The following is a 20,000-nucleotide window of genomic DNA, read 5'->3' as shown; positions in this document are numbered from 1 at the left end:
GGAAACAGAAGAAAATGGCGGAGCAGAAAAAAAAGAAGCGAAAGAAGATAGCGGACGAAAATATCGGCGAATGTCTACTTGAATGTGGATAAGAAATTGGAAAAAATCAAATAAGAAGGAAAATAGATAAATAAATAAATAAATAAATAAATAAATAAATGAAAGCAACGAAATAGAAAGTAGATACGCGGCACGATCATTACGAAGGAGGAGGAGAAGGAAGAAGAAGAGGAAGAAGAAGAAGAAGAAGAAGAAGACACGGTTGCCAGATTTCCCATGATTTTCCGAAAGAATATTCTTATCTCGCAAAGAGACGAACGAGTTCCGGCTGAAGAAGCAAGCAAGCATGGCTGGCTTGCGTTGTTACGACTTTGCACGGAGCTCTCTCTCTCTCTCTCTCTCACTCGCTCACTTACTCTCTCTCTCTCTCTCTCTCTCTCTCTCTCTCTCTCTCTCTCTCTCTCTCTCTCTCTCTCGTGCGCGCTCACTCACTCGCTCTCTGTATGTATATGCTTCTCTTCCTCTCACGAATATTCGGCTACGCGAAACTTCGATGACCTTGAGAATCACCAACCTCGCGAACTTCGCTCGGTTGCCATACCATTTCGCATTTCGTATTACGCTTATATTTTCATTTTTTTTCTCTCTCTTTCCTTTTTCTTCTTTTTGGTTAATTCATATACTAATTTTATATACCGCTCAACTCCGCGTAATATTAACGATCGAACCGTAAATCACATTTTATTTATTTAATGACTTCGAGAATATTTCTTTCTTTTTTTTTTTTCCTCTTTTTCCCTTTATTGTTATATCTTCAAAGTTAAAATAATAAAAACAATTATTATTATTATTATTATTATTTTATTTTTCTTTCTAACTAATTATCCTTTCATACAGGTACGCGTGCATATATACATATGTTATCTTCGAACTATAAATTATTCCGTTATAATATATTAACGCAATTATGGAAATATTTATTGCTGTTTTTATCTCATTTTTTTTTCTTCAGTTAAGCGAGGATAACCATGATTTCATTGTATAATAATTTTCTCTCTTTTTATAAGTGATTACGTTCATATTATTAAATATAAAAAAACAAAAAACACAGAGAAAGAATGAGTGAATGAGTGTGAGAGAGAGAGAGAGAGAGAGAGAGAGAGAGAGAGAGAAAGAAAGAGAGAGAGAGAGAGAGAAAGAAAGAAAGAGAGAGAGAGAGAGAAAGAAGAGCAATGATCTAATTTCTGGAACACGTAGTCTATTTATAATCTTCCGATCCTAACCTATTACCATCAGCTGTTCGTCTCTCGGCCCGTGTCACGTGACCGTGAAGCAGCGGCACCACCACCACCATCACCACCACCACCACTACCATCACCATCACCATCATCATCACCACCACCACCACCACCACCACCACCACCACCACCACCATCGCCACTACCCGTAAGAAATATCACACGGCGATAAATCTTCTGGTCCGATGTTACGAACATATACGAAAACGATCGAATCTTACCGAAGAAGTTTACGATACTTTTGCGTACAGTGCTAAAATAAGAATATAACGTAAGTTAATCGCTAAATATGGTGAATCTTTTTTTAATAAAGAACGTACGAAAAGATCAATTTCAAAATTTTTCTATTATATATTACATATATATATATATATATGTATATATATGTGTATTATCTAACATATAATATTATTTTGTGTGTCTATGTGTGTTTATATATAGAAAGAAAGAGAGAGAGAAAGAGAGAGAGGAAGAGAGAGAGGGAGAGAGAGAGCATATAATATATACATATATAATATAATACTTTTATACTATATGTCTAATACTGTATAGTATTTCTATATAATATAAATATTATTACAAGATATAAAATTATATATAGAATTATAATTTATCTATATAATTATAAATAAGCTATTGTATATCTATATAGTATTACAAGATACATTATTACATATACATACTTTACATACATACATACATGTGTGCGTGTGTGTGTTATATGTATATAATTGAAAGTATTCTATTATTTATATACATATATATATATATATATATAATATATAATATTGTGCGCATGTATTTATACATACACACCTAATCATACATACACATACGTATATACATATACGCATACATACATGCATATATGCATGCATATATACATACACGTATATTTGATAAAAGTTATCAAGAGTAGAGAGAACGATTAGGTTTCGAGAGGAAGAAATATGAAGGAGAAAAAGTTAGTAGTCCGGCAACGCTGGGCTTCCGAGCGAAGAGAGAACAGGCAGGCAGGCAGGCAGGCAGTCAGGCGGCCGACGGTACAGGCCGATAAAAATAAATTTGCGCCCGGAATAATCGCAGAGCTCTCTCTCTCTCTCTCTCTCTCTCTCTCTCTCTCTCTCTCTCTCTCTCTCTCTTTTCCCCTAGCAATTCGTACGAAACGTTGGCTACTCTCTAGGTGATGGCTGCTGAGTTAGGTATCTTTGGTGTTGGTGTGTGTGTATGTATGTATGTATGTATATATATATATATATATATATATATATATATATATATATTGCTGGATGTTATTGCTGATGCTGATGTTGATATTACCGGCAGCTCATGTCTTGCTTGCCTGTTACTTAAGTAATATTTGAGAAGAATCGTTCAACGTTACAATTATTATTCAATCTGATCGCGTTTAAAGCCCTTGGATAAGAAAGTATTTAAAAAAGAAAAAAAAAAAAAAAGAAAAGAAAAAGAAAAAGAAAAAAGAAGGAAAGAAAGAATAAATAAAAACAAAATCCCTAAGAAAGAAAAGAAATTCTAAGGATAGGACGTATACACAATAAATAACATTACTCTACTGACTAGGTCCGTCACTTTTGAAACGTAACGTATAACGAGAAAGAAGCCATTGGTATATACCAACACTGTGAGCGTAACAGAGAAAGATAGATAGATAGGTAGGTAGAGAGAGAGAGAGAGAGAGAGAGAGAGAGAGAGAGAGAGAGAGAGAGAGAGAGAAAAAGAGTGGGGCGAAAGAGAAGGTTGTATTTCGAAATCGCGATACCAAAGTACCAAAGAAGAGAGGTATTCCTTTTACATTTTTACAGACACCAGAAAGAGAGAGAGAGAAAAAGAGAGAGAGAGAGAGAGAGAGAGAGAGAGAGACCAGAGACAACTCTGAAATTCAAAACTCGTAAGAACTCTCGAAATACTCTCTCGTCATCGTCGCTTTTCTCGAATCTTTAAGACTCATAATAACGATGATAACGATAACGATAACGACATTAATGGACGAGAAACTTGTTTTTCTTTATCACTTATAACACAAGTTTATCGAAAACCTCCGATATATACTTATATGCGACTTAACCTTCTCTTTCGAAAAAACCCCTCCCCCCATAAGCTTTTTTTCCTACCTTTGCTTTGTCGGTGAAAGAAGAAGAGATAAGAGAAAGACACGAAAGGAAAAAAAAAATCCCTAGGACAGTTCCAATATTCTTTTTTTTTTTTTTTGGTTTTTCGAGAGAAGAGAGGAAGGAGGGACATTTTTGTTTTGTGTATTTCTCTTCTTTTGTTGTTGTTTCTTATCACAATGATCATTTTCGATGATCGATTTGGCAATTATGTGATTATTGTTCGATCATTCGACGATATTGCAGACGACGAAGGATATTTTCTTTTCGCATCTCTTTCTATCTATTTATTTGTCTATCTGTCTATCTGTTAAACTCTCCTACGAGTAGAGGAACATTATACACGTTTAAACGTCGAACAATAACAAGATCGTAAATGTTTAAATCGTTTTACAATCTAGTTATATAGGACATGACCATGAAATTACTATTACTATCAAAACTGGAATTATTATTCATTTGTCAAATAGCAATTCTATCTACGTTACTTCGATCTTTTCGATTAAATCTTTCACAAAAAAAAAAAAGAAAGAAAAGAAAAAGGAAAGAGAAAAAACAGAAAAAAAATCAAGAAAAAAAAAAGAAAAAAAAAATCTTCGACAATAGCTTCTATCTTTGAATGTTTGCAAACGCAAATAGACATAAAAAATTTGTCGATTAGATAAGAAATCTCTAATGATTCTATTACGCGTTGTTGTGTGACGATTACATATTTTTCTTACATACATAAAAAAAAAGAAATGGAAAAAGATGAAATAAAGAATGAAGAAAGAGAGAAAGAGAAAGAGAGAGAGAGAGAGAAAAAGAAGAAAGAATAATTAAAAGAGAACTAAAAACTTCGTCGTCGGGCTTCTGTCTTAATATTTACGAGCGTAAAGAAAAAAAAAAAACAAAAACAAAAACAAAAACAACAGAACAGAACAGAAGGAAACAAAAGAAGTAGTCAATTAGATAAGAAATCGTCATTAAGTGAAGTAATCTCTAAGAATAACATAACATAACACAACACAACACAACATAACATAACATAACATAACATAACAGTGAATTGTGGATTTACATCGTAAGTAATTACTTAATGTAATAATAACATTGCTAATAAAATAAGGAGTAATGAGAACGAGTAATAATTTTTTCTTCTGTTTTTCTTCTGTTTTTCTTCTTCTTTGTTTTCACTAATGAAGTAATGAAAGGAAGAGTAGTAAAGTCGAAGTAGGGGAACGAAAGTGACGTAAAAAAAAAAAAAAAATAAAAAAATAAAGAAAGAGAAAAACATAAAAAAGAAAACAAACAAATGAACACCGGACGTTTTACTTATTAATAAAATTAATTTCATATTAATAAAATACCTAATGAAATGAAGAGTAATGAGAAATAGTAAACGTCTTGTTTCTTTCTTTCTTTCTTTCTTCCTTTCTCTCTCTCTTTTTTGTTTTCACTAATAAAAGATTCGAGGAGAGGATGGAGGGAAAGTAATAGTTAGCGAAACGTAAGATAGAAAAAAAGAAAGAAAAGAAAAAAAAAAAACAGCGAACGATACGCCCGTAATTTCTTACAATTTACCTAACGAAAAAGTAGATATCTCGTCGGCTTTTATTTTACCTTTATTTCTTCCTCTCGTTCTTATTCTTTTCGCTAATGAAATAATAAGGACAAAAGGAGTAGCAGCACTAGTAATAATAGTAATAGTAATATTGGTATTACTGTTGGAGTCAAAACATAACCTAACACCGTACGATTTATTTCCAAAGTAGTTAATATTTAAAACTTTGCCGATGTAATAATGAGTAATCAAAAAAAGTAGATGCTCTTAATTTACATTCTTTTTCCTTTTCTTTTTTTCTTCTCTCGTTTCTCCTTTTCTTCTTATTTTTTTATTCTTTTACCGATGAAAAACGATCGAAGAAGAAGAAGAAAAAGAAGAAGAAGAAGAAGACGAAGAAGAAGAAGAAGAAGAAGAAGAAGAAGAAGAAGAAGAAGAAGAAGTAGTAGTAGGTTGTACGATAGAGTTGGGAGTCGGTCGAGCAGACTTTTGAAACGACCTGCAGTCTGTGTGCTGTATAGGTTATATTGAATAGAGTGAGCGAGCAAGTAAGCAAGTAGCGAGGGAGCGAGCGAGTGAGAGATAGAGCGAGTAAAGGGGTGAGGGGGAGGAGCGATGAGAGAGCGAGAGAGAGAAAAAGAGAGAGAGAGAGAGAGAAAGAGGGAGGACTAGAAAGATAGAAAGAGAAGAAAGAGAAGGATGAGGAGAAGGAAGAGAAGGACGAGGAGGAGGAGGAGGTAAAGGAGGTGGGAAGAGCAAGAGGAGGATGGTTCGAGAGGTACGGTGGTGAGAGGTGCAGAGGAGGAATGTATTCGAGAAAAGGAAGGAGACGCGTGTTACGAAACCGTGGTACGCGTGAGCACTATGAACGAGAGGAAAAGAGACAAGAAGAGAAGAGAAGAGAGTATAGGGAGAGGGAGAGGGAGAGGAAGAGAGAGAAAGAGAGAGAGAGAGAGAGAAGAGAGCTCGTTGGATGAGCGGCTCTCTTCGGCTGGCCGTTCGCTTCGTCGTTCTCTGCCTTTTTTCATCCACCTCCGCCTCTTCCACCTCTCTCTCTCCCTCTCTCTCTCTCTCTCTCTCTCTCGCTCTCTCTCTCTCTCTCTTTGTCTTTCTATCTCACTCTTTCCTCTTCTCCAACTATCAGTCTGTTTCACTCGCTCTTACGTACACGCTCACGCACCAGCGAACAGTTTCTGTTTCCTCCTCCTCCTCCTCCTCCTCCTCTACTTCCTCCTTTTACTCCTCCTCATCGTGCACCTCCTTCTTCTCTTCTCTTCTCTTCTCTTCACTTCACTCCTTTCTCTTCCTCTCCCCCCGCCCCCGCCACCACCCCTCGCCACCGCCTTCGCCCCTCCTTCCCCCTTCCCCTTGTCTCGGTATTTGCTTCGAGCTAAAATAAAAATAAGAGAAGGCTTACGAGAGAAAGAGAGAGAGAGAGAGAGAGAGAGAGAGAGAAAAGAGAAAGAGAGAAAGACTTCTCGCCCGCGCTGAAACGCGTCTTCTCGCGATTTACGCACGTCCGAGGAGCTGACTTTTAAAAACTCTTTCCTTCCGTACCACCTATCGACTATTTTCTTCTTTTTACATCTCGTTTATATATATATATATATATATATATATATATATATATATATATATATATATATAAGCGAGAAAAGAAAGGCGAATATATATATATATATATATATATATATATATATATATGTATGTATGTATGTATGTATTTATGTATATATGTATGTATGTATATACATATATATATTTATTTATTTATTTAGAATCGAGCGTCGTGGGAGTACAGGAAACTCCGATAATCGGGATCGAGTAACCGAATTTTAAATTTTCGCGCCAATTTCATACATTGTTGATACATACGCGTGTGTGTGTATGTGTATCCAGCAAGGGCATATATTCCCTTCTGAATATAATCTAACTTTTTTTTCTTCCGTATTTATTACAACTTGTCTTTTTTTCCCTTCCGAATATAATTGCTGAAAGAATTCGTCGTTTTTGTAAAAAAATAAAGAGAGGGGAAGAGAGAGAGAAACAGAGAGAGAGAGAGAGAGAGACAAATAGACACATAATATATTTCTATTACAAACTCATTTTTTTTTTTTTTTTTTTTTTTTTTTTAATTACTTCATCGGACCTTTTTGCTTTATTTTTAATTATTATGTATTTCAATATAATTCATATCGTCCAAGAAAATAGAAATGAGGAATAAATAAATAAATAAATAAACAAAGATACAAGTAATTGAATATACATACGCGCAAATATATATTTCTATTATAACCTCACTTTTTGTTGGCTAATCTATTAAAACATTTTTTCTTTTCCGTTCCCGAATATTTATCATTTTTCTATGGTACATATAAAATTCATCATCCAAGAAAATAGAAACAAAAGAAAAAAGGAATAAACAAATTAATTAATTAATTAATTAATTAATAATAATAATAATAATAATAATAATAATAAAAAAGGAAAAAAAAAAAGAAGAAGGAGAAAGAAAACCTACAAAATATACAAAAATGAAACATAGAAAGGCTTTGAGAACAAACTCACGACTTGTTTTACTCGACGGATGCACCAAACGATAGGAAGGTCAGGGTCATGTTAGAACGATAATAATCAAATATACATTAGATACATATATACTTATATATATATATATATATATATATATATATATATTATATATATTGTATATATATATATATATCACATAGATAACGTGCTCCTTGCATTTTGAAATAGCGATTGATATTCGAAAGCGTGCTTAGAAATGATGATCGATTTGAATGGTGATCCAGAAAAGTGTGAATCCTTAGACCCTAATGGAGACTCAGGTCACCAGAACTTTTTTCCAAGGAGTTTCATCGAACGAACGACGGAAGAATTTCTTTCGTCCGTTAAGATTGAGGAAGGTCGTGGAATTCCAAAGGATATCATCCCGATTCTAACGCCACCCGTGTTTGATTCAATCGACTTACTTTCCCTCTCTTCAGAAAGAAAAAGAAAGAGAAAGAGAGAGAGAAAAAGGAAAGAATTTTACTTGGAATTGGAACTAGACGCCATTAGGTCGTCATGTTTTTTTTTTCTTCTTTCGTTTTCCTTTTTTCTATTCTCCCTTCGCGATTTAATATTTTAAATTCATGAAGTAGAATAAAAAATTAAAAAATGATGATGAAGTAATAATACAGCGTAATTTTGATTGTTATCTCGAAATTTTTATGTTTATCTCGAATTTTATTTGAAGTTGAAATTAGGCGCCATTAAGACGCCATATTTCTTTAATATCTTCTTTTTCTTCAGACTCCATCATTAATATATCAAATTTATTCAGAATAAAAAATTTAATCGAAATAATCGAATATAATAGAACAATCTTGATACTGCTTTTTCGTTTTTTTGTTTCTTTTTTTTTTTTTCGTACGAGTAATTACCTTCAAATATTACAATCGAATTACATGAAAATAATTGTTTCCTTTTTTTCTACGTCAAATTTTATTTGTCAATTAAAACATGGTGTCATTCAGTCCCCCTCTCTCTGCCCCCAAAATTTTTACTTTGAGCTCCAAGATGTAACTAAATTCGATGATAACACGAAATTAAGATATTATATAATAGAGTATGTATGGCCGCTTTCACCAATTTTTTTTTTTTTTTTTTTTACGACTGGTGAAAACGATCAACGCACTCACAAAAAAAGAGAGAGAGAGAGATCTCTTTTAAATGTCTTCTATAAGCTAAACGACACATCGAGACTCATTCCTCTCTTCGCTCTCTATTTCTTTTCCTTTCATATAACCCTAAACGTTCTCGAATCGGTTGTATCGAAAAATACAGGTTCATCGGTTATGACTATAACTATGACTACGACTACGACGAATGTGAGTTAGTTTATTCATGTATTCCAAAGTTATGGAATACATGAATAACTTGTTGGTCGGCACTGTGCCCGAATATGGTAGAGTAGAAGAAAAAGGAAAAAATTAAAGAAATAAATAAATAAATAAATAAATAAATAAATAAAAAAAAAAAAGAAAAAAAAGAGAAGAGAAGAAGGAGCAAAGAAAAAGAAAGAAGGAAAGAAAAAAAAAAAGAAAGAAAAAGAAAAGAAAAAGGTGAGAAGGATTCAGCAAAACCAAAAAGATATAAGAAAGAAATGCGCGAAGTAAGATGAAAAAGAGAGATAGAGAGATACAGACAGATAGAGATAGAGATAGATAGATGGATGGATAGATAGATAAAAAGAGAGAACTATAGAGCAAAAAAAAGAAAGAGAAAGAGAGAGAGAGAGAGAGAGAAAGGAAACGATCGTAGACTCCTAAAGCGATCTTATTGATAAGCTCGATTTATCCTCCGAGGATTTATCTGCGACACGTGGCTCGCGCGTGTATTCGCCATCCTTTTCTTTTCTTTTATTATATTTTATAACTCTTTCTCTTTCCTTCTCTCTCTCCTTCCCTCCCTCCCTCTCTCCCTGCCCATTTCTTCTTCTTCTCCTTCTCTCCTTTTTTCTCTCTTTATATATCTATCCCCGTCTCGTTCTAACTCATCCTTTCCTTTATACCGCGCCAAAAGGCCTCCCGCGCCACGTGCTTTTCGCGTTTACATTTTTTTTCCTACCCCTTCCACCTCCACCCTTAGCTCACTCTTTCTTTCTCTCTCCCTCATCCCTCTTACCCTTCCACCTTCCTCCCTTTCTTTGCCCCTTGGTTTTTTTTTCTTTCTTTTGTTCTATATCCACGTTCTTTTACACGTACCACCTCTATGTGTGTGTGTGTGTGTGTGTGTGTGTGTGTGTGTGTGTATATATATATAGATAGATACACCTATACCCAACATTATTTCGTTGAAAACTTCGGAGAAACTTTTTCTTATGTTTTCTTTTCTTCTTTTTTTTTTTTTGTTTTCTTTTTATTTTTTTCCTTTTTCTTTTTCTTGTTCTTTTTCATTTTCTCTTTCTTTCTTTCTTTTGACACTACTATGTGTCACAGAACGAATAGAAAGAGAGAGAACGAGCATCGTGGAACATTTTTATCTCGGCGCGATTTTCGACGATACCAACACCGTAATAACTTCATTTTCTTTTTCTTTTCCTTTTTTCTTTTCCTTTCGTCCAAAATTTTTTTCATACGGGGCGGACGATGTATGGACGAGGAGTCCGTGAAAAAAAATTTGCCAAATGATTTTGGACAAATCACAGTTTAACGATTCTTCGAGATCAATTTTGATTTTTTTTTTATTTATTCGTAAAGTAGGCGGCATAGAGGTGGGTGTTACAGTTGGTATTTTGAAATATTTTTACAAATATTTTTAACAGATCTTGATAGATAATTATTTACAATTAATAAAGTATTTAATATAAGCGAGTCAATAATCCTTACGTAATCCTGACATTTAATTATTTAATAACGATCGAAATATTCATATAAGCTTTGTCGACCGTTCCTTTTGAGAAAATATTTATTATTTATTAATTAATCTAAAAATACTGATCAACGAAGTAAGAGATTGTGGTCAATTTTTTTTCTTTTCTTTTTTTTTTTTCTTCTTCTTCGTCAGATTATAAAATCCTACGAGGAATAATAGAAACTTTTGGGTCATCCTATAATATAATAAATCATCTTTTTTCTTTTCTCCTCTTCCCTTTATCTTAAATTATCAATATATAAAAGGAAGTATTTTCTTTTTCTTTCTTTCTTCTCGAATATAGTACCTTCTTACGATATGTGTCATTTAACGTGAAAATGTAAAATGGCCGATATAGAATTCCGGGAAGCGTAAGCGCATAGCAAATATTATTTACCAACGTGTTAAACAAAAGGACGAATTAAAAAGATGTAAATATCATCTACGTGGATACATAGGATATATTACGTTTTGCAAATTCGTTTGCGCGCGATGACATAAACAAGAACGTGTCTCGGAAACAACGTGGATTGTGGTAAATTGATCGATACCACCACTGCACGTGTTTCTCTCTCTCTCTCTCTCTCTCTCTCTCTCTCTCTCTCTCTCTCTCTCTCTCTCTCTCTCTCTCTCTCTCTCTCTCTCTCTCTCTCTCTCTTTATATATATATATATATATCGTTTTCATTGTTATTTAGTAATGAAGTAATAATAAGGTATTTGTGCGATACGATAAATAATCGAGAGAGAGAGAAAGAGAGAAAGAGAGAGAGAAAGAGAGAGAAACATTTGTTCCCTTGGTTGTCAACGAGAACCATTCGTTTCTTTTAAAGATAGACGAATGGACGATCGTAGTCGGCGCCATGTTTCTTTCTTAAAAGTTCGATACCACGTGACCACTGCGTTATGCGTCACCTGACATCGCGAGAATTTTTAATAAGACGTGCTCGCATGCTTAACGAATCGCCGCGTCCCTCCGGAATAAGTAGAAAGTAAAAGTGGATAGATAAGATATGCGTGTATATATATATATATATGTTTGTGTGTGTGTGTGTGTGTGTGTATGTATATATATTCATATACATGACGTTTGATCCTCTTCGAGAAAATCATCGAAAGGATATAACGAGGTTTATAAGAACAACAGTTCTAGAAAATAAGTAAATACTATGGTATAATAACAATAAGCTTTGTCCTTGGTTCTACTCTAGGGTGCAATAGCGTGGATCTAGATAAGAAAAAGGAATGGGTGGGTAGGGGGTGAAGAGGAGGGGGCGGGCGGGCAGGCGGATGGGCGACAGGAGGGAAAGAGAGAGAGAGAGAGAATGAGTGATGGAGCGGAGAAAAAAGGGAGAGGAGGGTTGGTTGAGAAAGAAGAGAAAAGGTGGGGGAGATTGGTCGAAGGAGGGAAATAGTGAGATAGTGAGATAGATAGATAGAGAGAAACTTACATCTTGTAGTGATGTTGCATGTGGTGACCGAGATGCAAGTCGGCGGCATGCTGTTGCTGGATCTGCTGTTGCTGATGCACGGACTGATGGTGGTGAGTCTGCGGGGGATCCAAGGTGGAGGCACCCAGCAGGGTGGCGCTCTCCCTGAACAGCGTTGCCACCTGCATACTCTCTGAAGAGATCTCTGACGCGGGGAAAACCGCGATGAGGATATTTCACCTCCTCCTCCTCCTCCTCCTCCTCCCCCTTCACTATTACTACTCCACCTCCTCTTCCTTCCTTCCTTCCTTCCTTTTTCTTCTTCTTCTTCTTCCTCCTTCGGTTCTTCTACCTCCTTTTTATCTTCCTCGAGAACGGTCCTTTTTCTTCGTGAAGAACCTTCGTCGAGGTTAACTTCGATGACCACCAACCGACGGACCGGATCCGTGGAAAGCCCACCTCCACTTACTCTTCTTCTTCTTCTTCTTCTCCTTCCTCCTCCTCCTCCTCCTCTTTTTCGTCTTTCTGTTTCTTCTTGACGAAATAATACTATCACACTATTCTTTCTCTTTTCCTCTATCTTTCTTTCTCTCTTAATATTTTTTCCTTTTCCTTCTTGATCACCACCTCCAATCTCACCTCTTCCTCCTCCCTCTTCTTCCTTCTCTTCTTCCTTTTTCTCCTTCTCCTCTTCTTCTATCTCTTCTTCTTCTTCTTCTTCTTCTTCCTCTACTACTTCCACCACCACTATTGCCACCACCACCACCACCACCACAGCAGTTACTATTACTACAACTACTACAATTTCTCCTGGCGACGCTGCCACTGTCGCGCTACTCCACGAGACGACGACGATGCTCTTGGCGTTGCTCGGGCTAGTAACGATCGCTGCTTCACCACCGCAACTACTACTACTACTACTACTACTATTACTACTACTACTACTCCTCCTGCTGCTGTTGCTGCTGCTGTTACTAATACTAATACTACTACGACCACCACCACCACCACCACCACCACCACCACCACCACTACCAACACCACCACTACCACGACGACCACGTCCACGTCCACCACCAGCAGTAGCAGTAGCACTATTGATACTACCACTAGTACTAGTACTAATACTAATACTCCTTTCTGCTAGTAGAGCACCAACTGACACTACTACCAGCAATCACACGGCCGTCGCAACGAGTACGTATACGTACGTAGGACAATGACGACGACACAGACGACACAGACGATAGATAATGTCCGTCTGTCTTTCTGTCTGACTTTCTATCGGTGGCCCGTGTTCCGTGTGTTTCTGTGTGCGTCGTGAGACTCCTTCTTCCGTCGCGGCGACGGGACCGACGGTGTTGCGATCCGTTCGGTCGCCGTCGACTACGCGACGATCTTCTTCTCTTATTTTTTTTTCTTTTTGTTCCCTTCTCTTTCTCTCTCTCTCTCTCCCTCTCCTAATCTTCTTTTAACTTCTTTCTTTTTAATTTCTCTTTCGTTCCTTTCTTCCTTCCTTTTTACTTTTTTCTCCCTCCTTTTTTTTATTTTTATTTATTTTTTTTTTTTTTTTACTATTATTATTATTACTACTAACGTTCAACCTATCTCGTTCTGTCTATATTTATATTATATATATATATATATATAATATATTATTATTATTATAATTATTATAAATCCTTCTATAGATCTTCTTCTATAGATCACACTCTTTTCCCTTCAATAGATCTCTTCTTTTTCCACTTGGTTTGTTATATTGAAGATTAATCCCCTCGGTACGTCCGAACCGGTGGGCCGGTTGACCAGTGGGCCGGTTGGCCGGTGGGCCGGGGGTGTTGTGGGGGTAGAAGAGCGCGCGCGTATGTGTGTGTGTGTTGTTCGTACAAACAGGGGGAGGGCGAGGAGGAGGAGGAGGAGGAGGAGGAAAGGGGTGATGAGGATAGGGGGAGAAGATCCTTTCTTCTATATTCTCTCTCTCCTCCCCTTTGGTGGATAAAAAAAAATATAATCCTCACGTAGTTCGTTGAAAGTTTTTTTTTTCTTCTCTTTTTCTCTCTCTCTCTCTCTCTCACTCTCTCTCTCTCTCTCTTCTTTCTTTTTTTATTTATTAATTTATTCTTTTCTTCGGGAGGTGGGAGAGGGTTGGGGAAGGGAGGGGGTGCTTCAATCGAGACCCCTAGAGCTCGTCGATGTTTTCGATGATGTTTTCGTCCTCCTAGTAGTCGTCGTCCTCGACGTCGTCTTAGGATTCGTCCTTTCTCCTTTCATCGTCCTTTTTGTCGTCGTCATTATATACGCTTTTTTTTTTCTTTTTCCTTCTTGTTACAGCGACTATATACACAGGCGCGCGCGCATAAGCGCGCACGAACGCACACGCACGAAACACTATTTTTATGAAAATTTTTAGGAAAAAATCGATCGGGTAGAATTTTTCGGGACACCCGGTATATACACGATCTTTCCGTACTCTCTCTCTCTCTTTCTTTCTAGGTGTATATGTATGTATATATGTATGCGTGTAGTTGACACTCCAAGTACACGTCCGACGGAGCAACGAACGAGATTGCCACTCCACTTCTCCGTTCTTGAATTCTCTTCTTCTTCTTCTTCTTCTTCTTCTTCTTCTTCTTCTTCTTCTTCTTCTTCTTCTCTTCTTCTTCTTCTCTTCTCTATTCTCTAATATTCGTTTCTTCTCTTCCGTTATTTATTATCTTCAAATATTATTACGTCTATCCGGCACGGGTAAGGTGATGGCAAAGGATTAAAGGGATGGTTTGGAAGAAGGGTGACAAAGAAGCATATATATATATATATACACACATATACATATGTATATATGTTCGTGTGGTATGTATATGTATGTGCGTATATATATATATATATTTAAATTTATATTTATATATATATATATATATATATATATATATGTGAGGAAAAAAAGGAAAAAGAAAGGAAGAAAAAAAAAAAGAAATTTGTTATCACCAATAAAATCAAGGATTATTGAGAAAAGACGAAGGGGATTAGACCGAATGAAAGACGTAGTTGTTATTGTTATTGTTGTTGTTCTTTTATCCACTGTAACAACTTTCCTAATAAATTTTTCAATCTATCAGCCTATCACACAATCGCACAACGGTCACAGTAACAGTTCCTTCTTATTTTTGAGTTTCCTTTTCTTTTTCTTTCAAATTGTTCCTTCGATTGTTACTCTTGTTGTTGTTGTTGTTGTTGTTGTTGTTGTTGTTATTGTTGTTGTTGTTATGTTGTTCTTCTTCTTCTTCCTTATTTTTTTATAGCAATCGATGAACGACGATAAACGACGAATTGGACGGAGAAGCTCGAAGCGCCTTTCTTGATACAATAATAATAATAATAATATAATAATAATAATAATAACAAGAATAATAATAATAATAATAATAATAATAATAATAATAATAATAATAATAAGAGAGGGATGCTCGTCGACTGGACGTCTTATGTCGGAATTACGATTTACTCGAATTACGATTAATTTTCAATTAGGATTGTACAATGTGAGAGAGAGAGGTTGACGATGATGACGACGACGACGACGACGACAATGACGACGACGACGACGACGACAATGACGATGACGATGATGACAATGACGAAGAGGACGACGAGGAGACAACGACGAACGATGATAAAGTTATTATTATATTATTATTATTATTATTAATTATAACACCGTAGAGAAAAGAACAGTCGTGTTTCGTAAAGATGACGATGACGACGAAGACAACGACGAGGACGACGACGACAACGATGACGATGATGATGATGATGATGATAATAATAATAACAATAATAATAATAAGAAGAAGAAGAAGAAGTAGTAGCAGTAGTAGTAGTATAGTTAGTAAGTAATAGTAGAACCGAGAAGAGAGCAGGCGACGACGGAGGAGGGGAGGGGGTGGAGGGAAGGGGGGCAGCAGCTTTTCTCTGCGGTTATATTATTATATGTCGATCTCGGTGATACGTTCGCGTGTATGCTTGTGTGTGTGTGTGTATGTTTATGTGTATATTTGTTGTATGTTGTATTCCTGGGGCCCGTCGGTGGTCGTCGTCGGCCGTGTGACGTGAACCGGCGGCGCGATGATGCACCCACGCCCCGGACGGAGCAGCGCTTCGTCAACGGTGCGATATCTCTTCGCACTCGACGATCTCGTTCGTTTCTGCTATCACACTCCCTCTTTCTCTCTTCTTCTCTCTCTTTCTCTCTCTCTCTCTCTCTCTCTCTCTCTCTCTCTTTATATATATATATATATGTATGTATATGTATATATATATGTGTGTCTCTTTGTGTGTGTATATATATATATATATCACACTATATTCCTCTATGGGTTCACGAGAGTTATGTAGAGAAGAGAAATAATTCGAATATCTAAGAGTATCGAATTGGTCGAAACTTTTAGCTAATGGTTTATATTATCAGGGATTCGATAACGCTCTCTTTTTTACCACGTCAATGATGATCCTCGTGCCGAGGAGACGACACCACATACGCACATATTTCCCCACACACACATATATATATATATACGTGTATATATATATATATATATATACACATACACGGATAACACACACGACGTCACACACGTTTCGATTTTGTTCTCCTCCCTTTTTATCACCCCTCTCTCTCTCTCTCTTTCTCTCTCTTCTTCCACTCTCTCTCTCTCTCTCTCTCTCTCTCTCTCTCTTGCTTTCCTTCTTTCTCTCTCTCTCTCTCTCTCTCTCTGTCTATCTATCTTTTTCTCACTTCTTCGCACTACCCACCCACCCACTCTTTCTCTCTCTGTCTCTCTCGAGTCGTGTAAACACGCGCGAGCGCGCACGCACACACACTCTCTCTCTCTCGCAAAGCCGCAAAATCCGCGACCGCCGCGGCAGCAAGAGTCGGCACCGCACTGCCTGACCGTTCCGCTCGTTCGGCAGCACGAACCTCGCCGTTCGCACGTTTCCGTAGGCGCTCGTTCGCCTTCGCGCACGCTCGGCTACGACGGAGCCTGCGGCGACGCCGGCTACAGAGCCGCCGACGCTTTGCCCGGCGCTGCTCCTCCTCCCCCGCCCCTCTTAGACCACCTACCACTAACTCTATCTCTATCCCTCTCTTTCTCTCTCTCTAGCTCGCTCGCTCTTCACTGAAAACGCTCTTTACGTCCTTTTCTTTCTTTATTTCTGTCTCTCTTTTTCTCTCTCTCTCACTCTCTACATCCTCTTTGTCTCTCTCTCTCTCTCTCTCTCTCTCTCGATTTCGCGTATACTCTCCATCTTTGTTTCTCTCTATCTCTTTTGCACTTTCCTTCTCTCTCTCTCTCTCTCTCTCTCTCTCTCTCTCTCTTTCCTTCTATCTCCATCTCTATCTCTGTCTCTATCTAGCTTGCTTCGCAACGCTCCCGAGGAACAGCGTAACGGATCGATCGTCACCGATCGATGGTAAATCGAGGCACGCGCTCTCCGATCGATCGACCAACGACGACCGACCGTTGGATGACGTTTCCTTCGTCTCGCGGAATACCGCGAGAAAGGGGCCGCTGTCGGCGCTTTTGCGATTCGCGTTACGTATATCATGATCATCATCATTATCATCATCATCATCATCATCATCATCATCATCATTATTATCATCGTCGTCATCATTTCGAGTTATTCCTTAGGCACATATCTATACATATTTCTACGAAAAGAAGAAAAAGAAGAAAAGAAAAAATATTTCCTAAAGTATCGTAAAAATCATTGTCGTCGTCATCATCGTTGTCTTCATCTTCGTCTTATTCTCTTCCTACATCCTTTTTTTCATGATCGACGTCATAGTTTTTGGACTTGATCTCGCTAAAGGAGACCATCGCGAGGATATTAAATGCCGCGAACGACCTCGCTGATATGATTCTGCGCGAAAGAGCACGTATCTTCTTCTTCTTCTTCTTCGTCTTCTCCTCCTTCCCCTCCTTCTCCTCTTCCTCGTCCTTCTTAGTCTCTTTTATCCTTCGCCGAGCGTCGTTCTTGGACGCGTCTTCTTCCTTTTTTTTTTCTTTCTTTCTTTCTTTCTTTTTTCTTTTTTTTTTAGTTTTAGTTTTTTATGAAAAAGGAAGAAGGATCTTTGGGATTATTTTACATATATACATATATACATATATGCATATATGCATACATACATCCATACATGCATACGTATATGCGTGCATACATACATATATGCATATGTATATATATATATATATATATATGTACATATACATGGTGAAAAAATATTTATGTCGTCCGAAGGACGACGGACAACGACCGTCGGCCGTTTTGTTGATTTCGAAGCGCCCTTTACGCAGACATAAGCAAAATTAATAATTCTCGTCTCTAATGGTCGCAAATGGATGTACCATCAACGTACAATAACATACGCGAATCACAAATCTTCTTCTTCTTCTTCTTCTATTTTCTCTTTCTTTTTTCTCTACTATCTCATTTCTTTCTCAAACGTTTCATTTCGGAGTCACCTGATGATCATTCTCTTTGGGGTGGTGGTTGGATGGAGAAATATAAGGGACGTATGATTTCTTTTTCTTTTTTCTTTTTTTTTTATTTTCTTCCTTTTTTCTTTCCTTTTCTTGTTTTTTTTTTTTTTTTTTTTTGGAGATGGGAGAGTTTTTACATGGCCAAGAACATGCACGCGTACATATAACATACATAGACGAAGATATATATGAATTTTCGGAACGAAACTCGTTTATCCCGCCCGCCCGGGCACCACCATCACGAGACTCTACGCCCCTGTGCGCGAGGGTTCCTTCGTATACTCTCTCTCTCTCTCTCTCTCTCTCTCTCTCTCTCTCTCTCTCTCTCTCTCTCTCTCTCTCTTTCTCTCTCTCTCTCTCTCTTTCTCTCTCTCTCTTTCCATCTCTCCATCCATCCCTCAGCACACCCTCAATCCGCTCGCTCGAGCACGAGCGCATGGCAGGGTTGCATCGAGAACGACGAGAGGCGAATATGGCTCCCGTATGCGTGTTTGTTCGTCCCGTCGTGTCGTATATCTCTCTCTCTCTCTCTCTCTCTCTCTCTCTCTCTCTCTCTCTCTCTCTCTCTTGCTCTCTGTGTTGTGTATATGTATCTATGTGTACGTATGTGTTTGTGTGAGTGTGCGTGCGTGCGAGTGTGCGTTTATGCGCGTATTATATGTGTGAGTTTGTGCGCCTCAGCGAAAGGCAAGTAACTCTCTTGTACATAGGGAGGAAAAGGCTTCGTGTGCGGGTACACGCGGTGACCCTGCGCTGTCGGATAGAGGTGGACGAGGAGGAAGTTCAGGGCCGCATCGCGGTTAGAAATATTGCACTTCTTTTTAACCGTTTGCCAACTGTGTTTCATCATTCGTCGCGTCGTCGTCGTCGTAGGTATCATCGCCGTCGTCGTAAGCGTCGTCATAAGCGTCGACGTTGTTCTGCGAGTTTACAAATTTACAGCGCGGGAAATGTGAATACGAATTGTGATCATGACACTCCTCCGCTCGTCCTCTTCAGCCGCCCCACCCCAACGACGTCGCTCTTTTCGTGATATTAATTAACGCGTTATCGAAAGTGGAAATTGTTCGTTTAATATTTTGTCTGCCGTTTTTTATTTTTTTTTCCTCTTTAATTTCTTTCTTATTTTTTTATTTCTTTCTTCTTTTCTTTTTTATTTCAAATTTGCCGCTCGCACAGCGACAACGCTGATTGGATTGTAGATGTTACGTATTTGTAGGTTATGTCGTGATACATAACTTCGTACGGAATAACGTACTTATGTAATTTCAATGAAAATGTACGAATATTGTTTACAACGAATATAAAATTTGTCTAACTACTTGATTCCTTTGTTGAATTTTAAATTAGTAAGAAATTGCTCGTCCGTTAGAAATGTATCATTGAAAATTTAGAAACGTTCTTTAATGTAATGCAAGTACGTACGTACATATATATATGCATGCATATATACTATATACAGGTAAAAATATATATATATATATACATATATACATCATGCATATATATACGCATAAATATATCATGTATCATCCATACATATACAGGTATATACACACATATACCATGTATCATCCATCTATATGCACATACATATATACGTATAACAACACACATACATACATGCATACATATTTC

At 37.3% G+C, this 20,000-nt stretch overlaps 1 protein-coding gene across 5 annotated transcripts in view; it reads right to left on the bottom strand.

The window, feature by feature from the left end:
• Positions 1-17,067, bottom strand: part of LOC124953118 — a 71,383-nt gene extending 54,316 nt beyond the window's left edge. Inside the window, exons 1-2 of one of the 5 annotated variants that reach the window (XM_047504047.1) lie at positions 16,312-17,067; positions 11,842-15,174 (exon numbers count right to left, since the gene is read on the bottom strand). In XM_047504047.1, coding sequence (XP_047360003.1) covers positions 11,842-12,008 — 167 coding nt within the window. In that variant the 5' untranslated portion in view covers positions 12,009-15,174; positions 16,312-17,067. Of the gene's footprint in view, positions 1-11,841 lie in introns of all 5 variants that reach the window. The other 4 variants (XM_047504048.1, XM_047504049.1, XM_047504051.1 and 1 more) reach the window with 4 other exon arrangements.
• Positions 17,068-20,000: the final 2,933 nt, after the last annotated feature.

Source organism: Vespa velutina, chromosome 11 (genome assembly GCF_912470025.1).
Source record: "Vespa velutina chromosome 11, iVesVel2.1, whole genome shotgun sequence".
NCBI lineage: Eukaryota > Metazoa > Arthropoda > Insecta > Hymenoptera > Vespidae > Vespa > Vespa velutina.
The sequence above is the reverse complement of the archived record's forward strand: the minus strand, read 5'-3'. Positions and strand labels throughout refer to the sequence as shown.